Source organism: Miscanthus floridulus, chromosome 18, assembly GCF_019320115.1.
Source record: "Miscanthus floridulus cultivar M001 chromosome 18, ASM1932011v1, whole genome shotgun sequence".
Lineage (NCBI taxonomy): Eukaryota > Viridiplantae > Streptophyta > Magnoliopsida > Poales > Poaceae > Miscanthus > Miscanthus floridulus.
This window is the reverse complement of record NC_089597.1, coordinates 128100195-128121256: the sequence shown is the minus strand read 5'-3', so window position 1 is coordinate 128121256 and position 21062 is coordinate 128100195. Positions and strand designations below refer to the sequence as shown.

The following is a 21062-nucleotide window of genomic DNA, read 5'->3' as shown; positions in this document are numbered from 1 at the left end:
AGGTGCAGGCTAGTGCTGAGCAGCGCCCTAGGGGTGCTATGCGCTGGACTAGTGCAATGTCTTCCTTTGTCCTGCGTCGTATGTGCTAGCTGATTGAAAGTGGTGTTAGAACAGACAAGGGCTTCAAGGAGGTGTACCGGAACCAAGTTGCCAAGTACATGTAGGAGTTTACTGGCAATGAGGTGACTGATACTCAAGTGTATAACCACTTGAGAAAGTGGAGGCAGAGATAGATGAGGGTGTCCAAGCTGAGGGAACTCAGTGGTGCCCTCTGAGTTGAGGAGATGTGCATGATCAGCCTTGATGAGGAGCATTACAAGGGACACATCAAGGTGTACGGGATGCCTTGATCTTTCTTACCTTCTTATTATGTTAAATAGCTCTTTCTTTCTTCTTATCCTTTAGTTATATTGCTAACTGATCATACACATTAAAATTAGGCACACCCTAAGGATGCTGAGTTTTTAAACAACCACATAGAGAACTACAAGGAGATGATGACCATTTTTGGGAATGATTTGGCCACCGGCAAGTATGCTATGGGTTCCAATGAGGCTCTAGGTAGCCCATCAGACTTTGCAGATAGCTTAGTGAAGACTGAACCACATGATGATGAGAAGGCAGACAAGTCCATGGATGATGCTGCCAAGGTCTTTGGTGAAGCATACAAGGATGCAAAGGACGTCACTAGTGGTTCTGGTCCTTCCAACAAGAGGAAGATGTTTGTCCTCACTAAGGAGGACCATGTGGTTATGGACGGCATGACTGAGGCGGTGAGGGATGCTGCTTCTGCTATCCGTGAGACTAAGGTTGAGGTGCTGAACCCTGATCTATATGGTGCAGTGATGTACATGCTGGGGTTCACTGAGGAGGCTCTGATCTGTGCTTTCTCCCATCTGGTTGACAACAAGGCTCAGGGTGATGCTTTTGTCAACATGACTGACTCTCACCGTGTCCTGCTCAAGACATGGCTTGCTAAGCATTACTACATGTAGATGTATATAAATGCTTACTGACTGATCTGTCTTTTATGGAGTGAAGCTACCAATCTGCTGCTTCCTTCACCTTTTGTGCAGTGACCTCTTTTGTGCAGGACAGAGTTGACTGGAGCTTGCAACACTATGCTCCATTTCTTTTGGTTTGAGACAACATGCTGGTCTCTTTAGCTAGTTACCTCATGGTTGGGTGGTATGTTTAGGTTGTAGGTCTGAGAGTGGCAAGTACCGTGGTTGTGGGTTAGGTGCCAGTAGCACATGCATTAGCTCTGTGATGATGTATTTGATCAGTCAGTTACATTGCCTATGATGTCATGAACACTTGATCATGGTTGCAGTTATGGCCATGGATTTATTTCATGAGAATTCATCCATTGCCTTCTGTTGATTTCTATCTTCACTTGGCTGTGATATCCTGTTATTCATACTTGCTATATCTGAGCACAACTCTTTTGCCTATTATGAAGTTCTTTTGCATTCATGCATGATCTGAGCACAACTCCATTGCCTTTATGATGACCTGATTCATTTGTGCATGATCTGAGCACTACTACATTGCCTATTATGAGGTCCTCTTTGATTCTTGCATGATCTGAGCACAACTCTATTTATTTCTTCTTTCCTTGTTAATTGTTTCTATTTCAATATACTCACATTGTATTGCTGAATTTTACATCACCTAGGATTGACATTATGACTTGGCATGTTGTGTACTGTGGGTGCCAAACTGGAGTGTTCTCCTCTGGAAAGAATGCCATGCAAGTGTCAATGGCTTCAAGGGAGCCTGTTACAAAGGATACAAGATTAAAGAAGAAGCTTTGGCTGTCTATCACAACCAAAAGGGTGCTCAAGGCCTTATTGATCAAGTCCCTGTTGATTGCAAGGATATAAAAAAACTAGACAAAACAATCTTCTCAACCAAGGATATCATTATCATTGTCTAGTTCATTATTATCTTAGTTTTATTGTACAAGTTAATCCAATCATTAGTTGTAATATTGAGCCCGTAAGGCTGTTGTATGAGGAGATGTGGTATGAATGGCTAAGTTGGACTGTGGCTGTGGTAACCTCACCGAATTCAATCTTGAGGTATTCAAACTCCAGTAGATGCAGCCAACCAAACATCTGCATGTTCTTCTCTGCTTGTCAGTTCCTAGCTCATACATGCAACTAGCTCATACATACAACCAAACATGTGCTCTGCTCATCCTATCTGTTACATACAACCAAACATGTGCTCTGCTCATCCTATCTGTTACATACAACCAAACATGTGCTCTGCTCATCCTATCTGTATTCATCCGGGTACTCAAACAATGACCACCTGCATACACTGGGCCTGTCCCAGCCCAGCCTGGATACTAGCAGCCTGTTCGTTTGACTGTGGCTTATCGTAAACGATCGTAAATTTCTAGCCGAAACAGTATTTTTCTCTCACATAAACCAGCCAGCAGTACTTCTTCACGAACCAGCAACGATACGAACCAGCCAACCGAACAGCCTGTAGATGCGAGCCAGGCTACCCAGAAAGGGAACTAAATGCGCCCTTATAAACCAGCAGGTACCACCACATACTGGGGAAGGAAACAAAACATACAGAATTCATCTGACGTGTGAAATGAATGACGCGGTGCAGTGCAACCCAGAATTCATCTGTACTAGCACTCATATAGTTGTCATGCCACAGTTTATTATTATTATCCCACTGAAATGAAAACGGAGTACAGCGAAAGATCGACACTCCACATCAACGATTAACAAGGAAGACAGCAAGATCCAACCAACATGCAAGGCAAGGCAGGCCGCGCGCTGCGACAGATCGACGTCGTGCCTTTATGCCACACCGCTGTGTCGTGCCGTGCCATCAATTATTCTCCTCTCCCGACTTGATCGTCGCCGTCGCCGTCGCGCGCCCGTCATCGTTGTCCGGACCACCACCCGGCACCACCGCCAGCACCTCCGTGCGCTCCGCTCCGCCCTCCCTCTCCCCGACGTGGAACAGCTGCCTCCGGAGCACGTCGTGGAGGCCGTCGAAGAGCTTCTTCTTGACGGCGTCCATGGCCCAGTCGAGGCGGTTGAGCAGCTCGGTGGAGTTGTTGTTGTACATGAAGAGGCCGTTGTAGAGGTCGAAGCTGTCGCTGCACGTGTTCTCCACCAGCCGGAGCAGCGTCTCGTACCCTCTGGTGTCGATTGGCGTCGCCCGGAGCTCCAGCGCCGCCAGCATCCTCCCGACGGTGTGCGTCAGGAACTGCGTCTCGGCGGCGTGCGCGTCGTGCTCGGCGCACGACATCTCCACCATCCGGCACCCTTCCTGTGCGAACACGCCCAGGAACGCCTCGGCAAGGGCGCGGCGCGCCGAGCAGGTGTCCCGGACGCGCACCCTGTCGAACATGAAGGGGAGGCCGGCCCAGCCGTCGCGCGCCGACTCCGGCCCGAACATCGGGTGCGTGCAGATGATGTCCATCTCCTCCGGGAGCGCACCCAGGAGGAGCCGCTTGGGGAACTCCTTCACGGAGAGGACGTCGGCGAAGAGGGTGTCGCGACGGAGGCGGTGCAGCGGGAGCGACCGGACCACGGACTCGGTGGACAGGATGGAGGTGGCCAGGAGCACCACGTCCGGGTGGCACTCGCAGAGATCGTGGGGGTCCGGGAAGAAGAGCGCGCCCATGGACGCCGCCGCGGCGGAGTGGTCGGACCGGGAGTGCGCTAGCACCGTGTGCCCCTGCGCCACCAGCGTGCGTGCCAGGAACTGCCCGAAGTTGCCGAACCCGACCACGGCGATCTTGATGCGCCCCGGCTGCTCCTCCACCTTCTCGACCTCCTCGGTTCCGCGGGATAACAGGGCGCGGAGGCGGAGCGAAGGAGGTGCCGCGCCGGGAACGGGAAGCCGCCGCCACTGGCAGCTAGTCGCACAGAACTGGAGGTTGGTTGGAGTAGGCGACCGGCGAGAGGTGAACGGCAGGTGATGAAGGCGGACGGAGGAAGATGACGCCATGATCTTGGGTGAGTGGTAGAATATACTGACACTTTTTCTTCGCCCTGGCTGAAGCGGCGACCTTATTATTTTTCTCGATCGTGGGGGCAAAGAAGGAGACGGCGAGACAACGGCGCTACGAAGGTGACCTCTCCTTAGGTTTTGGAGAAACTATCCTTAATGGGCCGGGCCGGCCGAATTGTTAACTCGGGCCACTATATGAAAGCCACCATTGTCCTGGCTCGATGACATTTGCACGGACGTGCCATTTGCACACATTGCTTCCCCTCATAATATCTTTTAGTAAACTCTATAAATAAACCAGCAAATAAACGAGTAATGGATGGTTGTTAAAACAAGAAGAAATTTGAACTCATAATCTCTTAACTCTTAGTATAGAAAATGGTCGATGATCAAATGTGCTATCATGTCTGCAAGAGTAAAATTTCGAAGCTTTTGCCTGCTAAATATGGAGAAAAACAGGACTGACATGAAGAGCATAAACAGTTTTGGTCAGCGTACATGGTACTCACAGGTCAGAATCAGCAAGCAAGATTTTGTCCACAGGTTCCCATTTTCTCATGTTGATGTTCATCAACTCATGAAGGATCCTGTAAACCCTACCCAATCCAGGACAGGATTCATCCCCGGAGACAAACCGCTGAATCCGTCCTCCTACCTCGACACAGCTCTCACCTGCCATCTTCTTCATCCCCCCTTCCCTCATCACCCTCCTCGTCATGGCCGCCTTGTCCCACAACCCAATGTCCGAGTAGATGTTCGCGACCATCACGTGGTTACCGCTTCTGCGGGGCTCCAGCTCCAGCAACCTCTTCTGCACCTTATCAACGATGGCAATGCAGTCCTTGGAGCTGTGCAGCTGGCAGGCGCTCAGCAACGTCCTCCACACGACTGTGTCGGCCTCAACCGGCATGTCCACAACAAAGTCAAAAGCTTCCTGGAGGCGGCCGTTGCGTCCCAGGACATCAACCATGGCACTGTAGTGTGTCATCATTGGTTTGATGCCATAGACATGCTGCATTTCATGGAAGAATCGGCGGCCCTCGTTGACCAGACCAGCATCGCTGCATCCGCAGAGGAGTCCAAGAAATGTGACATAGTTGGGCACAACAGATGCATCCTTCATCCTGTCGAAAAGCTCCAGTGCCTCGCGTGCCATCCCGTTCTGTGAATACCCCATGATCATCGTGCTCCATGTCCAGACGTTCCGTGCTGCCATCCTCTCAAACAAGCGTGACGCGTAACTCACCTCGCCGCACTTGGCATACATATTCACCACAGCCGTGCCAAGCTGAAGCGTCATCTCAAGCCGCCGGGCAAGGACCTGCCTGTGTGCCCACTTGCCAAGCGCCAAGTTCCCCAGCTCAGCCGCAGTGGTGAGCATGACCACGAACGTCGTCTGATCAGGCACGGACCCAGCCTCTACCATGTCCACGAACATCCTGGCGCACCGGTCGTGGCGGCCGTTGTCCGCGCAGGCTGTGAGCGCGGTGTTCCAAGAAACCACGGTCCGGCGCACCATTTCGTCGAACACCTGCATGGCCACAGGCAGAGTATGCAGCCATGAGGGCGTTCGGCACGTACACCACGGCGCGCGCAAGGCCGGTCTTGACGGCCTCCGCGTGGGTGCAGGTGACGAGCGGGAGGCAGCCCGGCGCGAGGCGCGCGAGCGCCTTGAGGACGTGCGGGAGCGTGTGGGCATCCGGGCTAAGGCCCCCGCGGCGGAGGTGGACGTAGAGTCCGGCCGCAGCTGCGGGATCGGGCGAGGAGGCGAGTGGCGGCAGGATGAGGTTGAAGAGGTCGAGTGGCGGGGATGGGATGGAGAGGAGAAGGCGGTGGGCGGCAGCGAGGTGGAGGTGCGGGTGCAGCGAAATGAGGCGGCGCAGGAGGGTGGGGTCGAGGGAAGCGAGGCGGCCGGAGGTGATGAGGTGGGCGTGGACCTGCCGGAGGTGGCGCCCGGTGGAGGCGCCGGCGATGAGGGCATGGACGGCGGCCGGGAGCGTGGCCATGCCATGGAGGTGCTGGACGCTTGTTCGCTTGCTTCTGGAGGGGAGGTTGGTAGGCTGAGATTGCAATCGATCGTTGACTAGGCCGTAAGCTCAGTTTCGAACTGGGCCCGAATGGCGTTGGCTCATATGGAATCCCGGCCCATATAATATTCGATCCAATTCACAGCCGCTAGGGGTAGGGGTCTTTCGGTAATTTTGCGAGTCGGGAGGGGAGGGATTCGACCGGCGGCGATCGGGAGAGGCGGAGACCGGCGAGAGCGATGGAGGAGGAGGTGACGGGGAGCGGCGGGGGGATTGGGCGGAAGATGGCAGCGGGGGAGGTGGAGCTGAAGGAGAAGTCGGGGACGGCATGGAGCCACTCGTACCTCAACCAGAAGCCGTGGCACCCGCTCTCGTACCCGAACCAGCGCCGCAAGTGGATCGCCGAGCAGGTCCACGCCAACCACGCGCGCCGCCAGGAGGAGGTGCAGCGAGAGTTCGCACAGGAGCAGGAGTTCTTCCGGCAGACCGCACTCTTCTCTAAGAAGGACAAGGAGAAGGTATAATACCCTCTGCTGTTCGTCCCTTGCATCAATTGCTCGTTGCCATTAGCTTAAGGAGCTGCTTATCTGAATCCTGTGTTATCGTTGGCTGGTACCGATGCTGTCTATTGCAGTCACATTCAATTTAGCATAAGAGCTATATGCCTATATAAGTGTAATAATGTCATGGGTCCGGTTTCACGTTTTTTGTACTAGTACTAGTATAATTGTGCTGTGATGCTGACAATTTAGTAAACAATTGCCTTAATGAAGCCTTACTGAAGAAATAGTTCCAATCACTGCTCACAATTCTGTGTTCAGGACCTAGCAGAAACACCTTATTGATGTTTTTACTATAGAGAACCATAATGTGGATGACTGGATGAGTGGATGTTGTCTTGTATTTGTTGTACAGTCATAGTGCACTCCACACAATAATGGACACTCATATGCAAACCAACCTTATAGAGACTTTATCTATCTCATGCTGTTAATTTCTCCTCAGATTCAAAGTCCGTCATTTACCCGTTGATAGCAGCAACAAGGGTATGGTATTCTACAATTTGTATCCTGCAGATAAATGGTCCATCTTATTAGGTTTTACAAAAAAAAAAGAAGAAAAAAAAGCCAGCTGCCCAGCTCACTTACTGTCCAACTAACAACAACAACATAGCCTTTCAGTCCCAAGCAAGTTGGGGTAGGCTAAAAATGTTGCCAAAGAATAAATTCAGTTAGTTAAACAATAAAGGGCGTAGGGACTGACGGTTGTCATTTCAAGAACGAAGAAAAAAATTCCCCATTTATTGTTTAACTAACTGAGAAGGGCGGGCCTGGTGCAAGCGGTAGAGTCTTACCGCCTGTGACCGGAAGAGCTCCCGCTCTGTGCGGGGTCTGGGGAAGGGTGTTAGTGGCAAGCCTTACCCTCGCCTGTGCAATGCGAGGAGACCGCGACTCGAACCCGGGACCTTCCGGTCACAGGCGGTGAGACTCTACCGCTTGCACCAGGCCCGCCCTTCTCAGTTAGTTAAACAATAAATGGGGAATTTTTTTCTTCGTTCTTGAAATGACAACCGTCAGTCCCTCAGTCTCACTAATAATGTGGAACGTGCTAGCTATTCTTACGTTTCAAGAAATGTAAACTTCTTTTGCTGTATTTAAGCTGAATAAACAACTATATTTATGTTTCAGTGCTCATCCTACTGTTTCCACTCATGAAGAATTGATGTCATCAGTATCCAATTTGTTTTGTAAGTTCAGATGGAGGTAATGAAAGCTGTGAGTTTTATGTACGTGCGCCCACCTGGCTACAATGCAGAGAGTGCAAAAGCTGCTGAAATTGAAGATGAGAAGAAAAGGTCAGATCCAGGTGACATGGCTCAAGGTACTGCATCTGCAAGTGCCTCTTCAATGTAAGTGATATCTATTATTTTGCTTCCACATATTGCTGTGCTTTTGTTTTTCATTTTTGGGGAGTTAGAACTTTCGACTTTTCTTCAACTGTCTGAGTTTTAATAAAGATTTGGAGGCTAATAGCATGCAACCATAATTTCTAGATTTCAAATTTTATTGCAATTCCTTTCCCCAGACCCCAACTTATGTGGAGCTTTCGGCCTGGGTGCGCATTTTCTTTTGTCCTAGTAACTCCAGACTGCTTCTTCTACATTTCATCATGGTTATATTTTTTTCCAGACCTGACAAGGGACCTGAAAAGACTCAATCAGGCGCAGATAAGAAAAATAGGCCAAAAGATGTTTTTGGTCGGCCATTGGCAACAGAACAAGAATTTGAGGTTCTCAAGAATGCTCCAAGGTACATTGAACTCCTTGTTACTGATGATCTGTTAAGCAACCATGCAACATGAAACATGAAATACTCCTTGTCTGTTATTTTGAAATTTGAGTGACTGAACCATTTCTCTATTCCATTTTTTTTTTCTGTTATAGTAACTGTCATTCTTTATATGTTTTTCTCATTTCACTTATCCAAATAGTGCAGCATTATGATGTATCTAGATCACAGTTAAGATTTTTATTTAACATTCACTACACATTTCCCTCTTATTCTCAGGTTAGACACAGGTGCTCCTGCAAGGATCAAACCATTTGGAGTTGAAGTTCGTAATGTTAGATGTCTAAGGTGTGGAAACTATGGTCACCAAAGTGGTGACCGGGAATGTCCCTTGAAGGATGTGATCATGCCTAATGAGGAGAGTCGGTTGAAAAGAGATGATCCACTTACAACTATAATGGCGCAGACTGATTCAAGCGAGGTTAGATTTTTTCCCCCCTCTTTGAAGTATATTTCTGTTGCAACTTCAAGCCATATAAAAAATATGGAAATATATGTGTCCCAGTTTTAGAGCATGCGTATATTTGACATTTACCCTAGCCGGCTGGCCCCCATGACTACATATTACTTCACTTACCAATGATAGCATGACATCCTTGTCAGTATTGTCTGTTTCTTCCATCACTATTCTTGAAACCATGTTGGGCGTTGAAATGTAGCAGAGACCTGAATATTTTGAACAGTCTGTGATATATAGTTATCCATGGTCTTGGTAGCAATATTTGATCCATACATGATACATGTCCAACCAATATAGACAATAGGAACATAAATTTGCTCATTATTACTTGTTTAAACGTCAATTTTAATGTGAGGAATTTGACAGCCTTTGAAGTGGGAACTTAAGCAAAAGCCAGGCATGAGCCCTCCTCGTGGCGGATTTGACCCAGATGATCCTAATCAGCAGATTGTGGCAGAAGACATCTTTGATGAATATGGAGGTATATTAGTAGTCTGAAACATGAACAAACATCCATGTATAACTTCTGCGATTTAATATTTTTGCTGCCATGTATTTCAGGTTTTCTGAACTGTGACATTCCAGCTCTCATTTCCAATTTTTCTGCTAGCAAATCCAAGAAACGTTCTAAGAAGAAAAGCAAGCATAAGCAGGCTAAGTCTGCTATTCATGAGGATTCTGGTAGACATGAAAGCAGTTACCATCTATCGTCAGACTCTGAAAATGAGAAGAGAAACAAAACATCAAGAAGCAAGAGAAAGAAAACAAACTGTTCTGATTCATCATATTCTGATTCTGAGATAGATGCTAGAAAAGGCAAGAGTAAGTCAAAGCATAGGCATAAGAAGAAATACCGGTTAGAGTCTTCTTCTGACTCAGAATTTGAGGTCCGTGAAGATACAAGGCGGCATCTGAAGAGAGAACATGTGAAGGAGAAAAGAGATGAGTCACCATTTTCCTTCTCTAAGGATCAAGGAGACACAGAAAGCAAGAGGCATTCAAGGCGTTCAAGGGAGAAGCGCCACTACAGTTATTCATCAAGTTCTTCTGAGAGAGGCAGGCATTCTCTACGGCACAAGGAGAAACAATATTATAGTGACTCGAGTTCTGATCGGAGCCATCGACACTCAAGGAGATCGAGGGAGAAGAGACATGATAGAGAGTCAAGTTCTCCTGATGCCATCAGGCGCTCAAGGAGATCGATGGAGAAACAGCGCCATTCTGATACAAGCCCACGTCATACTAACAGGCATTCAAAGAGATCAAGCGGTAAGCAAGACTATACTGAACGCAGCCATTTCGAAACCAGTAGACATTCATGGAGATCTCGGGAGAAACGGCACTACCCTGATTCTAGTGCCTCTGATTACTCAGACTCTGATCAGCACAATAAACATCGCCATCATCATAGGAGAAAATGAACTGGCAGGGTATAGGTAAACTGCCTATCAGTTGTAGTGCAGTATGTATCTGGGGATCGCCCTGGATGTGACGGCATTAAGGGTACTTGGCCCCTTTCTGAAGATCACCAGAATCCACTTGGAGTCTGGTGGCTGGTGGCTGGTCTCAGGGCTTTGTGATGTTATTACAGTAATGTACACGGTACGGTGTAACTGAGTTTCTTCATACTGGGAGATGGTTGTTTGGGTCTTAAAACAGTTGTGTTGTTGTAGAACGTTGTAGTGGCCCCGGAATGTTACGTGCTGTTTAGTTTTTTGCCTGAGCTAGCCTTCTGATCTACTGTGGACTCACTAATAAGCTTCTTGTGAAATGTGTAACACTTATCTGCAAGAGCGATTGCCAAATGCCAGGACTTAACCCTTTTGAGAACCTGGAATTGTTTACCTACTCCCAGTGGCACTACCAACCACTTTGGCCTCCAAATGCTAGGCAAAATCACCTTTTCTCTCTCTGTTGTTATATGTTGAGCTTGCACCTAGTTCTGGTGATGAGGCAAGTATAGCATGGGTACCACCGCGATTAACGCTTTAACGTCCTCGTCAAAAAAAAAAACACGTTTGGTAACGTGGAGACTGGAGAACGTGTAGCATTTAGAGTTAATAAATTGACAAAAATTGATATGGGCAACCCATTGTGGTAGACATGAATGCCAGTTTTCTGTCCATATCAGACTATAAAGCATTAATTGTGATGAATTCATCTCGGTTGATTTACCTCCTGCAGCTAGGCCTTGTTTAGATTGCCTCAAAATTCAAAGTTTTTTCACTCTCTCTCCATCACATCAACTTTTGGACGTATGCATGGAGCATTAAATGTAGGTAAAAAAAATAACTAAGTACACAGTTTGGTTGTAAATCACGAGACGAATCTTTTGAGCCTAGTTAGTCCATGATCAGACAAAGTTTGTTAAATACAAACGAAACATGCTACAGTGTCCAGATTGCACAATTTTGCAATCTAAACAAGGCCCTACTACAAGAATGGTTTGAAAAAAAAGCTTTTCTGTCCATATAGGACTATCAATCATTAATTGTGATGAATTCATCTTTTCGGGGATCAATACTAGGGTACCTGAAGAGGAGGAGCTAATGACTATCAACATTGATTCATCTGAGCAGTCAAGAGCGTGACTATAGCTCCAACCGGCTCCGCCTCGCCTGACCTCTAGGGGCGGGCTCCACCTTGCCCGACCCCGAGGCCACGGGCTCCGCCTCGCTCGACCTCCGGGGGCGGGCTCCGCCTCACCCGTCCCCGAGGTCGTGCGCTCCGTGTAACACCTCTAGTGTTACGAGCTCATTTAACACCGAGATCTAGGCTTAAGAAAATTTCTGAAACGATTTTCTTGGATTTTAAAATTCAACTTATATTTAAAAGTGTCGCTTTTGGCGAAGTATAATGAACAACGGGTTAATTAGTTCCTAGATGTTTTATTTCTACGAGTTAGTGTGACGTATGGACTAGTGCGTAAAAATGTCTGATAGTAAATAGATGGTGAACGGTTTGTTCTATTAGATTAAGCATGAGAAGCAATTTTTATAAACAAAACTAAAATATAACTTGTAATTGGTATTTAAATAAAAATTAAAGCACAAGTTTAGTAGATGAAACTGCAACTGTGGATTTGGCGTATAGATGTTGTTCCATGGCTTAGTATGGAGTATGAGCTAACGCGTGAATTTTTTAGTGATGGGTGTGATAGCATGTAGCAGACGAGCAGTAGCGCAGCAGCTCTGCAGGCTTCATTTACTTTTCCTGGCACGGTGTACAATGTACTTGTTGCATGGCAATTATTCACCGTCACGTCTCTCGTCGTGGCTCTACGTGTCTGTTTGTCTGCGCCCCTGTCTTCTCTTCCACGCTTGCGTCGTGTCCGCATTTTAATGGGAGCAAATGGTGGCTCTATCGTGCCCACGCCCCGCTGCTCCCTCTTCCCGCGCTGCTTCTTGTGCACGCCGTGACCGAGCTGCTATCCTCGTCTCTGCTCTGCTCTCTCTCTCTCTCTCGGTCGCTGCCTTTGTTGCCTGCTTTGCTTGTCCCTGTCTGTTTTTGTCTCTGATTTGCTCTTTCGAGCCGAGCAACCGGCATGCCTACGCCAGCACGTGTTCCTCTGTCGCTCAGTCACGTCACGCCAAGACAAGGCCAGGTCGGGTCACCTCCGTGTCGCTGTGGCTGCTCCTGCTCTGCACCGACGCCCATCCTTTTTCCTCCTTGCGAGCGCGCCCGAGCCCTGGAGCACCGCCGCTACGACCACGCAGTCCGTCGTTTCCCCTTTTCCTTCGCTTGTGCGCGCGCGGCTCTGCCTCGCCTCCTCTCCTCCGCGCGCAGCGGAGCCCCTCCTTCTTCCTTCCCCACGAGCGCGCCCGCGCCCCTGGTCCCGCGCTGGACCCGCTGCTCCTTGGCGCCCGTGCCGCAGCGCCTGCCCGCACCGCGGTCCGCTGCTGCCCCGCGCTGTCTTCCCCCATCGGCGGGTGCGCTGGTGGCCGGGATTTGGCCGGCCATGCCCGTCCGGTGCTCCTCTGCTCCTCTGTATGTAGAAGATGAAGAGAAGGGTACGAATCGAAGCATAAATTTTGTTCAGGGTTCTAGGTGTAAGATACATGACTCAAGTAAATAGTGCTTATGTCATGCGGGTTAGTTTTGAGAAAACTCAGGGGTGTCTTCGCAAAGTGGTGCCACCGTCGCTAGGATCTTCCCACAGTGGGCCAGCCTGCTCACGCGGGCCTTGGTCCGCTGCCGCCTGGGCCACGCACGCGCCTGTGGGCCGTGTCGTGCTGGGCCGGCCGGTTGCCACCGCCCGCGCCGGGGCCGCTGCCGCACACCCGCTGGGCTAGCCTGGTACCGCCGCACCTGGGTCGCTCACGCCAACGCGCGTGCGTCCCGCCCCGCCTAGGCCGCGCGTCCATGTGGGCCGCCGGTCTCCACTGGGCCGATTTGGTGGCCGCTGGTTCTTTCAGTTTTCTAAAACAATTAGCTAATTTAGTTTCGGGAATAAATTTGTAAAATTAATATAAATTTGTGTAGTTTTCCAAAAATTGTTAAACCAATTTTGTTAGTCTCCTAAAATCATGGTCTATCTACTAGTATACTTTGTTTATATAGTTTAATAATATTTTTGGAAGCTATATAATTAATTTGAGATACTTAATATTGTAAAAATATGAACTTATAGGAATTGTTGTAATAAATTGGTAATAGTGTTGGATCTGGGTGCTCACTGTAATTTTTGTAGCTCCAGAATAATTAGTTTGCTAGATAGATAATGATGCCCTATTTCGAATAATGATTAAATCGATAGAATGGAATAAAAAAAACACCTTGGAACTTTATAACTAAAATATTTGTTGGGAAATAACGCCTTATCCGATAATATGGATATGTAGCCTAAGTACGGTCGTCGTTAGAGCTATCTCGTTAGATTGTGAGGCGTGATCGGATTTCTAAGCATTTTGGTTGTCGTTGATTATTTACATCTATGCATTTACATCAATGCATATCATATAGGTACGATGATGGGTCAACGGATCAATTGAAGGATGATTGGGAATCCGAAGATGGTGTAATCGTATTCTCTCCAGGAGATGATGCAATGGGTTTTCTATTCAGTTGATGGTGCATGATCTGAAGATGCAGATACTAACTTTTAGTATATATCTTACCCAGGCAAGCCCCGGTGCATAACCCCTACTTTTCTACAGTTTAAATTATATTTGTGCATTAAGTTTTAAGGAGTTGATTGAAACCCACCTGCATATATATATATTTATCCTATGAGTCTTACTAGTATGACAGGATCGTGTAGAATGCTATGCTAAGACTCCGGTAGAAAATATATTACTGTATTATTATCACTTAGAATATATAAATGGTGGAAAGGAAAATGGTGACCGGGCAGGAAAATGGTTTGGGTATTGGTGGGTGTGAGAGGTTGTGTCCTGTGGCCACGGAGCATAGCTTGATTACACTGTGTTCCCTGTCCGTGTCGGTTAAGGACTCTAGGCAAGTCACAGACTTATTATCCCAAGCATATACTTAGGTATGGACGCTTAGAAGACTTGTTACTTTCTTATCATGGGTTCCGGCTCTTTCTGGACCGACTATCATGGTGGTTTTTGGGTTGGAATGTCCTTGCACCGCACTAGTCCAAGACTCAGGGGCGGGGGCTTGGAGTCCCAGTTTGTACGGGGACCTGGACCACGTGACAGGAGGGTAGTGGGTTGGTCCTGCTTGTGCCCAGGGTATAAACGGGGTATGTGTTTTCGGGGTACCCAGCTGGGACATTGATTCACGAATCGCCGGCGTTCCGGTATGGCTTGTCTACGGCCTAACACCATAGTAAGAACTAAAAGAGGAAATGTGAAGAAATAGAAATCTGATTGCTTACCACCTGCTTGAAAGTAGCACAGGTGCTTACATAGAATGGTTAGTTAATGAACTAATGCACTGCTAATAAGAATCGAATATAAGGACACACTTTTAGTAATTCTTCCTGCAGATGCAATAAACCCACAAGTCAGATAGCCTTGCATATCCTTAGAGTCTTTTCTTTCTTCTTGTCGGGTAAGTCTTGCTGAGTACAATTGAGTACTCAGGTTTTTATTTCCCACTGTTGCAGGTGACAGGTGGATGCTAGAGCTGACTCTTGTATGTAGATTCCTCCTGGTGGGCTCAGAGAGGATTTTCTTTACGTTGCGATCATAGTTTTTATTTATAACTCTCGCTAAACATTTTTATAAATAGAAGTTTTATAATCTGTGTTATAGTTTATATTCATCAATACTTCACCATATCATAAGTAGATGTTTATTTTCGCTGTAATTCTGATCACATGTTTATATTCCGCTGTTAAATTAAATTATTCATAACTCTGATAATATGATTACATTTCGTTGTTTTAATAATAAATATTATACTCTGATGTTGTATTAAAAGTGATGTAAGAAATGGTTAAAAATGATGTAAGCTTTATTCTCTCATTTGTGATCCTGGTGGAAAAATGTGGATTTTTGGGTTCTCTCTTGAGGTGTGCCCGATGGAACCGAGTAATTTAGTGTTCTCCTTTGGGTACTTAGTGTCTAATGAAAGACAAGTACTCCTGGGAGGCATTATATTAGGTGGTTCTGCCACACTTCGCTTTGCCCGACCTTTGGGGGAGGGCTCCGCTTCCCCTGACCCCGAGGCCGCTGGCTCTGCCTCGCCCGACGGGGTCCCATACCAGCACCAATCACTCTAGATCCAGACGTATGGCCCTAGGTCAAAACTTTGACACTAAGGAAGAGACCGGCACGCCCCGATGTAACCCGTGGCCGTGATGGCCCATACCTGAGGGTTCACATCAAAAACAGCGTCGAACGTGCCGGTGTTGTTCTACCTAACCATCATACGAACACTGACAGGCACGTTAGTTCATCACGACGTCCGCGGGGACGGAATGGAACGCCATGACCGGTAGACGACGCCTGCGCGTGGCGCCAGTGACGGACAGGGCCGTGACGTGGAGCTACCCATGTTGACATCTACAGGGTCGGCGGAACCCGCATAAAGGAGAAGAAGGACCCGGCGATCCTGAAGGACTTCTTCTCCCTCTCATTCTTCTCTTTTCCTCCGCTGTAACCCGTGCTTTCCCTTGGCCTATAAAAGAGAAAGCAGGGCGTCCCCTAGAGGGGATCGACCCATCGAGGACCGATCGAATCACCCTGAACCGATCAGAACACGAGATAAACACACAAGAACACGACATGAACACACGGCTGAGCAGCGATCGAGCTCTCAGCACCCGTTCACTCTTTCCATCAGAGACTTGGGATCCTTTCCTTCTCTCGCCCGTTTGTACCCCCGACTACAAACTTGCAGTGCTAGTAACATGAGCAACATCAACGAACTGGACGTAGGGATTTTCTGTCCGAACCAGTATAAACCTCATGTCCTCTAAGCACACCATCCGAGCCAGACGCGCAATATTAGAAATTTACTCATCGGTGGTAACTTGAAACACCGACACATCTCCACCTGGTTGATTTACCTCTACAACTACTATGAGAATGGTTAGAAAAATGATGATACTGAAATACACCCCTTAAAAGTCTGGCTAAATTTGTAGTAGGACACTTTTCAATATTGATATTGATGGACAATACTCAACGTTGTTTTTGTTAGAAGACATTCTTCAATTATGATAATTTGCTCCTTTGACACTACGATTATTAAAATAACATTTTCAGAGTGCATGGAAGAGAAGTTAAAAAGTGATCATTATGCCTCTGACTATTATACTACAAACTGGCAGCTGAAAATGAACGGAGGGAGTATAGGGATTTTTCTTAAGCATTGCTTACATAATATATGTTGCTTTTACCGTACTTTATGGCTTTGTTCCAAACTATGAATATTTTACCTAAACAGTTAGCCATTTACTCCATTTATACCAAAAATGCTAGATGTATTGGTAGTTTTGTTCTAGTATACTATCTCTGTCCCCAAAAAGAATACAATTCTAGTACAGTATCACATTTTAGAACCTTATAAGTTTGATCAACTCTAAATAAAAAAAGTATCCATGTTTATAATACCAAATAAATATCATTAAATTATTTATGAAATATATTTTTATAATAAATTAATTTAAAGGCATAAATGTGAATATTATTTACTAGAAACTTGGTCAAACGTGACTCACTTTTCATGGCTCGTAACTCATGGTTACATTCTTTTCAGGACGGAGGTAGTATGAGACAAATTTTTTCTAATTGAACGAGTTTCCATAAAATGCATCGAGTACATCATCAAACTTGTTCCATTAAATTCACACTAAAATACCTCTTATCATTTTATTTATTTGATATCATAGATTTTATTATACTTTTCTCTGAAAATGATAAAAAATTAAAAGATTTGATTTAAAACAAAACTAAGGTGCTTGGTTTGAATACGCCTGGTTGGAATATTGGCTGCTGGCTCGAGCCCTAAGGATTCGTTTGGATATAAATATTGGAGGGCTTGGAATTGAATTGGTTTGAATACCAAATCAGACTAGTTTTGGAAATGGATAAAATACCAAAGGTATTGTTTGGATGCAGATGAAATTGCTAGATATAATTCAACTGAGTGGCAAATACCAATTCATGTTTGGATATCCATATCATCAAATTGGAATTGACAGACAACATCTCATTCCCTTTGCCGCCCGTGGAGCACAACCCGCCAGCGGAGGAAGGCAGGGAGCAGCGGCAAGGCCCACCGACGATGGAGGCAGGGAGGGGCGGGGCGGCCCGTCGGCGAGGGAGGCAGGGAGAGACGACGACACCACTGGCGATGGAGGCAGGGAGGGGCGGCGTGGCCCGCCGGCGAGGGAGGCAGGGAGCGACGGCGCGAGCCGCCGGCGAGGGAGGCAGGGAGGGGCGGCGTGGCCCGCCAGCGAGGGAGGCAGGGAGCGACGGTGACGCCACCCGCGATGGAGGTAGGGAGGGCGCCGCAGCCCGCCGGTGAGGGAGGCAGGGAGCGACGACGACGCGAGGGAGGCAGGGAGCGGTGGCGCAACTTCTCGTGTCGAAGACGAAGGGGGTGAGAGAGAGAGACGCGGGGGACGGGGGCAACGCGATTCCAGCGAATACGGAGAGGCTCGGCTCGGTATCAAGGGTGAAGAGGTGAGAGCGGGACCAATACCGATTGGTATTGAGTTTCATTTCCAATTCCAAATTCCATGACATCCAAACAGCGGCATTCGGAATTTGCAATTCCAATTCCGAATTCGGAGTCTCAGTACCTACTTCCAAACGCAGCCTAAAAGCATTTTGTGCTGTACATTTTACAACAGTGGGGAGTGGTCCTTGATTGCCCCCTTTTTTTCCCCCAAATTACCATTGTGCAATATTTACCCATTGTTCATTCTCCTATTTTACTGCTATTAAAACTCTATAAATGCAAATAGTACACTGGAATCAACCCCAAATGATCCTGGCGTCTGTCACCTACTACTTGGGTCGTTTGATTCTCCAGCAACCGCACCCAAAGGCCGAAGGAAACGCCAGAGGAGGTGAGGAGAGCAGCAGCGGCGGCAGCGGCAGCGGCAGCCGAGAGCCCAACCCCAACTCCCCCAAGCAAAGATGCTGTCGTCTTCCACCTCCACCCTCCGTCTCTACCAACCAACCCGTCCCCACCGCCACCACCCGCCGGCCCCGGCCGCGGGGGGCGCCACCCACCTCGCCTCCCCGCGGCGGTGGCGCGGGCACGCCCCAGGGGCGGCGTCCCCGGCGCCGCTCCGCGCGCGGGCCCAGCGCATCCGCGCGCTGGACGCCGCCCAGCCCTTTGACTTCGAGTCCCGCGCGGCGGGGCTGCTGGAGGAGCATCAGCGCTTGAAGATCGCTATCGTCGGGTTCGGCAACTTCGGGCAGTTCCTGGCGCGCACCTTCGCGCGGCAGGGGCACACGCTGCTGGCGCACTCCCGGACGGACCACTCCGCGCTGGCGTCCACACTGGGGGCCTCCTTCTTCACCGACACGCACGATCTGTGCGAGTGCCACCCGGACGTGGTGCTCCTCGCAACCTCCATCCTCTCCGCCGAGGCCGTGCTCCGCTCGCTGCCCGTCCACCGCCTCCGCCGCAACACGCTCTTCGTCGACGTGCTCTCCGTCAAGGAGTTCCCCAAGAATCTGCTGCTCAGCTCGTTACCCCCCGACTTCGACGTTATCTGCACCCACCCCATGTTCGGCCCGGAGTCGGCGCGCGACGGCTGGGACGGCCTCCCCTTCGTGTTCGACAAGGTCCGGGTCGGGGACTGCCCGGCCCGCCGCGCCCGCGCCGAGGCGTTCCTCAACATCTTCGAGCGGGAAGGGTGCCGGATGGTGGAGATGTCGTGCGCCGAGCACGACGCGCACGCCGCCGAGACCCAGTTCCTGACCCACACCGTCGGTAGGATGCTCGCCATGCTGGAGCTCCGCTCCACGCCCATCGACACCAAGGGGTACGAGACGCTGCTCCGCCTCGTGGACAACACCTGCAGCGACAGCTTCGACCTCTACAACGGGCTCTTCATGTACAACAAGAACTCCACCGAGCTGCTCAACCGCCTCGAGTGGGCCATGGACTCCGTCAAGAAGAAGCTCTTCGACGGCCTCCACGACGTGCTCCGGAAGCAGCTCTTCGAGGGATCCCCGCACGCCCCCAACGTCTCCTCCTCCAACGTCCGCAAGTAGCCACGGCCGCCGGGGGATTCGTCTCGTTCAACCTCATTTGTTATTAGTAATAATCCAATCCTCCTCCTCCGACCACCGTGCTTGCTGCTCATGTCATGATCGACATTGTACCAGTCTGTATCTGTATTCTTCTCCCTCAATTCAGATTTGACTTTTTGAGAGGGGTTCCCGTACTCTTTCTTCCTTGTCAGTTCTGCTGTATTCCATTTCCAAGTGAGGGAGAAAAAGAAAATCTTATCTTTGGAAATGTGGTAGCTTGACATTGGAATTTGTGATATGGTGACGAAGAAAATGAATAAAGAAGCAATCTTTGGCATTGCTGAGTTTCTGTATCTGTATTCTCTCCCAATTCAGATTTCACTCTTTGTGATTCTCTCTCTCGTTTTTTGGAGGAGGAAGAAGAACCCCCAAACTCTTTCTTCCTTGTCAGTTCTACTGCATTCCATTTCCAAGTGAGGGAGAGAAAAAAAATATATTATCTTTCTTCCTTGTCAGTTCTACTGCATTCCATTTCCATGTGAGGGAGAGAAAAAAAAATATTATCTTTGGAAATGTGGCAGCTTGGCATTGGAATTTGTGATAGTGGTGACGAAGAAAATGAATAAAGAAGCAATCTTTGACATTGCGAGTTTCTAATACCAGGATGAGAGAATCAGAAGCAATCTCAGCCCGTGTTTAGTTGCAAAAAAAAGTTCCAAAAAAGTGCTACAGTATCTACCACATCGAATCTTGCGATACATGCATGGAGCATTAAATATAGATGAAAAAAACTAATTATACAGTTTGGTGGGAAATTACAAGACGAATGTTTTGAGCCTAATTAGTCCATGATTGAACATTAATTGCTAAATAAAAACGAAAGTGCTACAGTAGCCAAATTCCAACTTTCTCCTCAACTAAACAAGGGCTCAAATACACTAGCTTTGTGTGTGTTTTCACTAAGGATCTTGGATCAGGAGCAATTTCCAGTCAAAAACCAGATGTCGTTCGGACTTCGGACTCAGTGAGCCCCTGTCGTCCCAATTTTCGCAGTGCGTTGGTTGCGACAGCGACCTCCGGAGGGCAAACCCCCTGAATGCTGCTGATTACGGTTGGTAAGCTGCTTTCTTGAGTCTTGACAGCGGTGTCAGCAACAATCGGTCAGGCGCAATACAAAGGAATCTCAAAAGTACAACTACAAAACCGTGTGCTTTGGCTGCACCACCATGGAAAACAGCTTCCGGTATTGGTTTGGGTCAGATCAGTGTCAGTGGAGTGCTCTGCATCTGCATCTGAATGGCGCAGTTGTTTAAAAGTTACCCACAGCAAATGGTTGGTTCAAGGTGCTGTAAAAGGCATTTGTAATGACATTTTGCTTCCTTGTATGGAAAGAGAGCAGAGAGCCAGAGACGAAGCTCCGATGGATTGGAATGGAATCTATGGTTACCCTGGCGGCTGTCTGTTGGCTTTGGATCTGCTGCTGTCGCCAACAAAACATAATCGGAAAAGACGTGCAAGCACGGCTGCAGAGGATTGAACAAGTCTTTGTTTTTCTTTTCTCCTTTTTTTTTTGAAAAGTGCGTTGTTTTTCTATTTGAAGGCAGCG

General features: G+C 48.2%; 3 protein-coding genes and 2 pseudogenes across 3 annotated transcripts; 3 read left to right on the top strand and 2 right to left on the bottom strand.

The window, feature by feature from the left end:
* Window positions 1-995, top strand: part of LOC136524648 (uncharacterized) — a 5858-nt pseudogene extending 4863 nt beyond the window's left edge.
* Window positions 996-2614: 1619 nt separating this feature from the next.
* Window positions 2615-4498, bottom strand: LOC136521807 (arogenate dehydrogenase 2, chloroplastic-like). Its single transcript, XM_066515574.1, has one exon. The coding sequence runs from the start codon at window positions 3988-3990 to the stop codon at window positions 2860-2862; it is 1131 nt and encodes a 376-aa protein (XP_066371671.1). The 5' UTR covers window positions 3991-4498; the 3' UTR covers window positions 2615-2859.
* LOC136524647 (pentatricopeptide repeat-containing protein At2g36730-like) lies at window positions 4499-5530 on the bottom strand. Its single transcript, XM_066517930.1, has one exon. It carries the CDS (start codon window positions 5528-5530, stop codon window positions 4499-4501), a length of 1032 nt encoding a protein of 343 aa, XP_066374027.1.
* Window positions 5531-5972: 442 nt separating this feature from the next.
* Window positions 5973-10584, top strand: LOC136521806 (uncharacterized zinc finger CCHC domain-containing protein At4g19190-like; annotated as a pseudogene).
* A 7676-nt stretch (window positions 10585-18260) lies between these two features.
* Window positions 18261-19809, top strand: LOC136520999 (arogenate dehydrogenase 2, chloroplastic-like). Its single transcript, XM_066514714.1, has one exon. It carries the CDS (start codon window positions 18389-18391, stop codon window positions 19475-19477), a length of 1089 nt encoding a protein of 362 aa, XP_066370811.1. The 5' UTR covers window positions 18261-18388; the 3' UTR covers window positions 19478-19809.
* The last annotated feature ends 1253 nt before the right edge of the window (window positions 19810-21062 follow it).

What these genes read in the sequence shown, in the direction of transcription:
- LOC136521807 (XM_066515574.1), bottom strand. Translation starts at nt 3,990, where the DNA reads ATGGCGTCATCTTCCTCCGTCCGCCTTCATCACCTGCCGTTCACCTCT.
- LOC136524647 (XM_066517930.1), bottom strand. Translation starts at nt 5,530, where the DNA reads ATGCAGGTGTTCGACGAAATGGTGCGCCGGACCGTGGTTTCTTGGAAC.
- LOC136520999 (XM_066514714.1), top strand. Translation starts at nt 18,389, where the DNA reads ATGCTGTCGTCTTCCACCTCCACCCTCCGTCTCTACCAACCAACCCGT.